Genomic DNA, 7,464 nt, shown 5'->3' with positions numbered 1-7,464 from the left:
TACCACATTGTCTTGCCATTGCTCAAATTCATCTAGTTCACCCAGCATCTTCATGAGTTTTCATTTGATTTATTCTGTCTGGAATATTCTTCCTACATTTCTTCTATCATTTTGCTTAAAACCCTTACTCAATCTCAAGTCTCTCTCTCTTTTCCAAAAGACCAACTTCTTCTCAGTACTTTAATTTCTTCCCTCTCAAAAAAGTCAGATGCAATCCTTTTTCTTTAGTTCTCCCTTTGTTTAGCTTATGCAATACATACAGTGCTTATTAGGGTCTGTCTTCAAACTGTAGTCTTTCAGTAAGCAGCCAAGCATGTTAGCTGTTTGCATTTGGGACTCCTCTTATTACTGTTATCTTTCCTCATTCTCCCAAAAGTCAAATTTTCTGCAACAAATTGTGTCTACATAGTTTAGGTGCCACGTAAGTCATCATGAACACATGGTATAGGTGTATCCTCAACCTACAAGATGCCTTACCAAGGAGTTCTGAGATTTGCTCTACCCACAGTGCATCAGGAAGGACCTCCAGTTGGGTGGTGTGAGGGGGAGTTTTATCTGAAAATGGTTCCAAAACCTGTGAGAGAGATAAAAAGAGGATGACGCTTTAGAAACAGCTATGCCTGTGTCTTTGCCAGAATTTGTCTGGTGCCTGGCACTCAGCTCTCCTCAGAGAAAACATTCCTGTGCCGTGGTCAGCTGCTTGTGTAACTCATATGTTGAATATTATCTCTTAAAACATGAAAACTGTGTCTTATTTTAAATGCAGTACTATATGCCTCACTTTCAGGAGTCCTCATGTGTGAAAAATCTACATTTAGGTGATTAAAAGCATTAGGACTAAAAAATGCATCAGCATTCAGTGTTGGTGAAGGGGCAGATAAATAGCTCCTGACTATTGATGGGGTGGTATTAATAAGTTCAGAATTCTCAATTGGCATCTTTTGTCTCCATCCAGTGAAACTGGTTTGTCTTAGAATTCTTTGTTTCCTTTCTTTAATCATGTAAAATAATTTAAACTGTCTAACAGGAGAGGAAATGCAACTTAGCATTTATCTCTTTGAAACTGTTTTTCCCAGTCATATGTAAATTGTATCTTAATCTGCTTCTTTGCTTAGAGAGGAAGTCATCTTTCCTGAGTTATCTTTTCAGTCATGTGTTAACTATTTTGTAGGGTTTACAGTAAACAGATACCTGTTTACTGGTATCTGCAGTATAAATTGTTTTTATGTGAAAATTCTTTGATTTTACGAACAAAGGTGCATTGTTGATTGAGTTGGTGTCTAACCCTGGTATGAAAACCTAATGGCCACTCCCAGAGAAGGAGACAGTCTTTGAGAAGGATCTCACTGCCTTCTCCCAGATCTATAATAAAGTGTTTATCAGTGTTGCAATCCATCTGGCACTTGACTACAGAAAGAACCCCTTGCATTCAGTAATACTATTATTTGTAAGACAAACTGGCTCCCTGAAAGAAATGATTGGGCTGGTGCATTAAGATTCAAAATAGGGGGCGCTCTAGTGGCCTAGTGGCAAGAAGCTGCACTGCAATCCCAGAGGCGCACAGTTCAAATCCACCAGATGCTCTGCCGGGGAAGGAGGGACAATCTCCTCCTGTACCAGTCAGATCTGATTTGACGGTACACACACAAAAAAAAATAATAAAAAAATAAATAAAAGATTCTAAATAGGTTGGATGGGTTGGACCTAGTAGCTCCACTTCAATGACTTAATCTTAGGAAATCATTATGTATTTCCTTATGAAAATACAGCTATATGTTTATTAACCAAATCATTGCTTTGAATAGTGAAAAAATAGAAACAAAGCCAATTCAGAGTTGGCTAGTTAAAGTTTAAAAACCTAACCAAACCCACTTTCATGGAGTTGATTCTGACACATGAAAACCCTCCATCGAGTTTTTAAGGCTGCAAGCAGTTTGAATAATCCAGTTGCTTTGAAACAGAAAGATAGGCACTTTCTTCCCATGTAATTTACAGTCTCTCAAAATCCACTGGAGGGTCAGTTATGAGTTTGTTCCAACTCAGCAGCAACCAGCAACTACAACATCTTTAAGGAGGTTTCCAACCCATCTTTACTGAGCAGCTAGTGGATTTGAACCTCTGACTTTCCTGCCAGCAGCATAGTAAGTAATACAGCATGCTACCAGAGTTCCTTCAATAAAGTATGGATATATCTATATGTGAAGGATATCTGGTGTTTCAAGTGGTTAAAGTGCTCAGCCTTTGTTATCAAGACACAATATTATAAAATCACCTTTAACATCAACATCCAAGAAGTTTCAAAAAAATAATTTCTCTCAAGAAAAGGAGCCACCAGAATTCCCTTTTCCCCCAAAGTTGCCACATACCTTTGATACATGAAGCGAGGTATAGGTATTAATGAAAATGAGTAAATCGTGGAGTATTTTACACTCATGAAAAGATCTGAGGTGGATCTACTTGTCCCAAACTGGGGAGATTTTCAAAATATATCCATAAGGAAAACAAAAACTTATTGATAAATAAGAAAGGCCAGTTGCAGTACATGGATACTGGGATTACATTTAAAAACCAATTTTTTTTTAAAAAACATTTATTAGCAGATAGATAAGCAGGGTGAAGGAAAAGACAGCACAGTGAGGATTTGATGAGACATTATAATAAATGGAACCAATTAATTGCAGTTGATGTTATAAAACAAAAGCTTACAAATGATTAAATGAAAACTCAATAGCAGCCCTCTTTTCTACAACTTTATGCACATTTCTTGAAGGGGAAATACATTACCAGAAAAAGTTCTGGAAGAGCACATCCTAAATCATTATCAGGGCTCATTCTGGAAAATGAGGAAGGAGGAACCAAGTTTACTGTGAAAAGTCTGGTAAAGTTACTTACTCTTTCTTTTCAGTCTCTATGCCAACAATTTTTTATGATTTAAAAACACCAGGAGAGGAACACATGCTTGGAGGTGTGGGGGGAGAAGAAGACTCTAGACTAGATTGATTGATTCAGATCCTGGGGTAATGTGTGTAGGTGTGTCAGACATAAGGAAATTGGTTCAAGATAGAGAAGGGTTCAGAGTTGTTGTATATAGAGTTGCTATGAGTTCCAGACAACTCAACGGCGCTTAACAAGAACAACAAAAGCAAGGCAAGTAAGTCAGGAAAGTAAAAAAAAAAAAAAATTTAGATGTCTGTGCTTGCAAACTCAACCAAGAGGTTAAGTAATGTAATGGGTGTTGTTTATACACTTAGATGAAAGTTTTTCAAGTTAAATTTTCTGTGCTTTTAGAGGGTCTTTGGTAATAAGCAAAAAGCACTGTTTCCCTTGGTCATATTTTGCAATATGAAAATGACAAACGAGCCTTTTTGTGATTCACACAAATATGCCACATCTAATCACAAACACTCAGGGGAGGATGGGCAATCTCCTCTGGCAGGATTAAATGACTGAAAACCCACTGGAGAGTCAGCTATGGATTGGTTCTGACTCTACAGCACATAGCAGCAGCAACAACAACAATCACAAACAAGAGATTTTGTTGTGAGAGACAGTGTAGGCAGTCAGGAACCCCTTGGGTCTTTCCATTCATTAACTAGTCCTCTAAGAGCATGATGAGGGTTGGACTTAAACAAACATGTGATACAGGAGATAACTGCCGACAATGACCATATCCTTGTCATGGAAATGTTTATCTTATGAATCATTGTTCTTTCCATAACGTTCTTCCCTTCAATGTAGAAAAAAAAATATCTTCCAGAAAGGATGGGAAATACATTCAAATGAATATGCAAACAATGACTCATTAAGTTACTTTTCTAACCAGATTTGCTTTTTAAAAAACTAACAAAGGATCACATAGCTGGCAGAATTTAAGTCATGCTGCTACTGATCTACATGGCTTCCTTTGGAAGGTGCTGGGACTTGAGGGTTTTCTGACTTACAGATGATGGTATATGTCAGGATCCCGCTGGAGTCGGGTCTGGAACCCTATATACAAGTCATCCCAGAGTAGACCGTTTTTCACCACGTGCCTCATGACATCCACTCGGCTCCGGATCTGAAACAGACACACAGCAACATGCAGGGAGGGTCCAGACAGCACGGAATATAACAGCCCTCATGTCCCTGGGAACAAACAACTGGAACAGTACACCAACAGAGAACTGCTTGAAGTGGAGGCTGTGTTTAGAAGAGGCCGTGGCACTAGGGATATTATAGTTAAAGTCAGATGGGTTTTGGCTAAAAGCAGGGAGTACCAGAGGAATGTCTGTGTTTCCTTGACTATGCAAAGGCATTTGGCTGTATAGATCACAACAAACTGTGGCTGACTGAGAAGAATGGGAATCCCAGAACACTTGATCATGCTAATGTGACACCTATGCTTGGACTAGGAGGCAGTCATCAGAACAGAGCAAGGGAACATTGCATGTTTCAAAATTGGGAAGGGCGTATGCCAGGGATGTGTCCTATCACCATCCATTTTCAATCTCTTTGTGAAACTGATTATCCAGGAGGCTGGACTCTATGAGGAGAAATGTGGCATCAGGATTGAAGGAAGACTTAACAATCTGCATTATGCAGATGAAACCACCCTACTTGCTGAAACTGAGGAGGACCTGAGGTGCTTGCTGCAGAAGGTCAACAACTGCAGTCTGGTGCTTGTTGGCCATCTGAATGTCTTCTTTGGTGAAGTGTCTGTTCATATCCTGAGCCCATTTTTCTATTGGATTATTTACCTTTATCTTGTGGTGCTCAAGTATTTTATAAATTCTGGATATAAGTCTCTTATCTGATATTTCATTACCAAATACTTTTTCCTAGTCTGTGGCTTCCCTTTATACCCTGTTGGAGAAGTTTTTGAATGTGCATAGGGATTTGATTCTTAGAAGGTCCCATTCATCTATTTTATCTTCTCCTGGTTGTGGGTTTTTCAGGATACTTGGAAGATTGTTTATGTTGTGGATTAGGACTTCTAGCCTTGTTTCTAGCTTTTACTTAATGAAGTTCATTTAAAAAAAAAAAACAGCCCACAAAAAAACTGCAGCCTTCAATATGGATTGAAGCTCAACATCAAGAAATCAGATTCTCAACTTTGGGCCGGTTGGCAGCACCATGATAGATAGTGATGAGATTGAGATTGTTAACAGCTTCAGTTTGCTTGGCTCTGCAATCAACAGCCAGGTATCAGCAGCCAAGAAATTAAAAGATTAATTATATTGGAAAAGTCTGCTGTCAGAGACCTCTCCAAAGTACCGAAGGGCAACGGTGTCAGCCTAGAGACTAAGGTGTGCCTGATACAGGCCATGGTCTTTGCAATTACTTTCTATGCATCAGAAAGCTGGACAATGACTGGGAATAGTAGAAGGAGAATTGATGCCTTTGAGCTGTGGTGCTGGGGAAGAGTATTTAATGGACTGCTAAGAGAACAAACAAGTTTGTCCTGGAAAGGGTGAAGCCCGGCTACTGCTTGGAGGCAAGGATTCTGAAGCTTCATCTGACATACTTTGGACATGTTGCAAGGAGGAATCAGTCCTTGGAGAGGGACGTCATGTTTGGGAAGGTGGAGGGACAGTGCAGGAGAGAAAGACCCTCAATAAGATGGATTGATTCAGTGACTGGCGTAATAGGCATAGGTGTGTCAGTAACAATAAGATTGACACAGCATAGAGAAGGGTTTAGGGCTGTTGTACATTAGGGTCACTATGCATCACAGACAACTCAATCACACATAACAGCAACATGTCCCCTGGAGAAGCTGCAACCCTTGACAGCAGACACATGGGGAATGGAAGAAAGATGTCTGACACACAGACTGGGGGGTGGGAGAAGGAAGGAGAAACACAATCAGCAAAAACTGAAGTATGGAAAACAAGACAGATGAAGAGCTGGCTAAGTGTAGTGACTCTGACTCTGGTGTCTGATTTTGCTGTTCAAATACGGGTTCTAGCATATGGTCTTCCTAACTATTTTCGAACTCAGTTTCACTACTCTGAAATGAAGATAATAATAGGATACTCTTCATAGGAGTATTGTAAAGATTAAAGAGGCAATGTATACTGAATATTTAACACTGGGTCTAACATATATTAAGCTTTTAACAAAAGTTTTTTTATTTTTATTCCTCCTCTTTCTCCTCCTCCTCCTCCTCCTCTTTCTCATTTTTCCAAAGGAGAATATTTGTTTCCTTTCTGAACATTCAGACACAAAGCAGAGTCCACCAGTCTACTGCAATCTGCTGTGATCCCATAGAGCAGTATTCATTCAGATTAGGCAGCCAAGGTTCTGCCTTGAAGTTCCAACTTCTGATGCTGATTTAAAAAAAAAGGAATTCAGAGACAATCAGAGATGGTTTCAAGTTCCAGTTCATCTCTTCTTAATTATGCTAATAAGGAGCTCTGGTGGCATAGCGGGTGACATGTTGAGCTGCTGATTGCAATGTCAGTAGTTTGAATCCACTAGCGGCTCTGAACAAGTGAGATGAGACAGTCCCCTCTTGAGATTTACAGACTTGAAATCTGATGGATGGCTACTAAGAGTTAAAGTCAGTTCAACAGCAATAGGATTTTGGTTTGGATTTTAACTGTTTAATTTTATAGGAGGGCTCTGGTGGCCTAATGGTAAGGAGCTATGCTACCAAACTGAAGGCTCATGGTTCAAATCCACAAGCTACTCCATGGAAGAAAGATGAGAAATCTTCTCTGAAAACATAGTAGAGGGTCAGCTATGAGTTGGTTCAAATTCAACAGTACAAATGAACCACATTATTAATGCAAAGGAAATGAAGGGGCATGAAAAGATAGTCTTCTAAGACTGTATGTTGTTTCATGAACTCTTTGGTACCAGCGCTAAAGTTTTCCAGGAGCTTTTTCAATATATGGTATTCCCCCCAATAAAACCCTATTATCCTAATGGGGAGCTCTGATGGCATGTTATTGCATAATGTCAAGCCAGAACCAATCATAGCTGACTCTTTTGTGGGTTTTTAGAGTCATTTAATCACTTGGAAGAGATTGCCTTTCTCCTGTGGAGGATCTGGTGGATTTGAACCTCATTCACTTGGGTTGGCACCCTCACTCCTTACCACTAAGTCCCTGAGCTCCCTAGTGGGTTAGTGGTAAGGACTTGTCCTGCCAACTCGAAGGCATAGGGTTCAAATCTACCAGCTGCTTGGTGGGAGAAAGGTGGACAATCTCTTCCCATATGATTTGCAGCCTCTGAAAACTTGCTGGAGGGTCAGCTATGAGTCATTTTTTACTTGATGGGACTAATAACATTATCCTAATGACTGTAGCACAGTGACTGCAACCACTGTGGAAAGCATTGTGGCGCTTTCTCAAAAAGTTGCAAATAAAGATACCATTTGACCCATCAATTCCACTACTGGGAATATACTCTAAAGAGACCATAAATGACATCCAAGTAGATATATGTATACCCATGTTTATCGCGGCTTTGTTTACAATA

At 39.7% G+C, this 7,464-nt stretch overlaps 1 protein-coding gene across 1 annotated transcript in view; it reads right to left on the bottom strand.

Annotated features, from left to right (window-relative positions):
• Positions 1-498: 498 nt before the first annotated feature.
• Positions 499-7,464, bottom strand: part of LOC102849896 (cytidine monophosphate-N-acetylneuraminic acid hydroxylase-like) — a 116,465-nt gene continuing 109,499 nt past the window's right edge. Inside the window, exons 12-13 of the mRNA XM_006888682.1 lie at positions 3,942-4,057; positions 499-574 (exon numbers count right to left, since the gene is read on the bottom strand). Coding sequence (XP_006888744.1) covers positions 499-574; positions 3,942-4,057 — 192 coding nt within the window. The remainder of the gene's footprint in view (positions 575-3,941; positions 4,058-7,464) is intronic.

Source organism: Elephantulus edwardii, unplaced genomic scaffold, assembly GCF_000299155.1.
Source record: "Elephantulus edwardii isolate Elephantulus edwardi_28Jun2011 unplaced genomic scaffold, EleEdw1.0 scaffold00070, whole genome shotgun sequence".
NCBI lineage: Eukaryota > Metazoa > Chordata > Mammalia > Macroscelidea > Macroscelididae > Elephantulus > Elephantulus edwardii.
The sequence above is the reverse complement of the archived record's forward strand: the minus strand, read 5'-3'. Positions and strand labels throughout refer to the sequence as shown.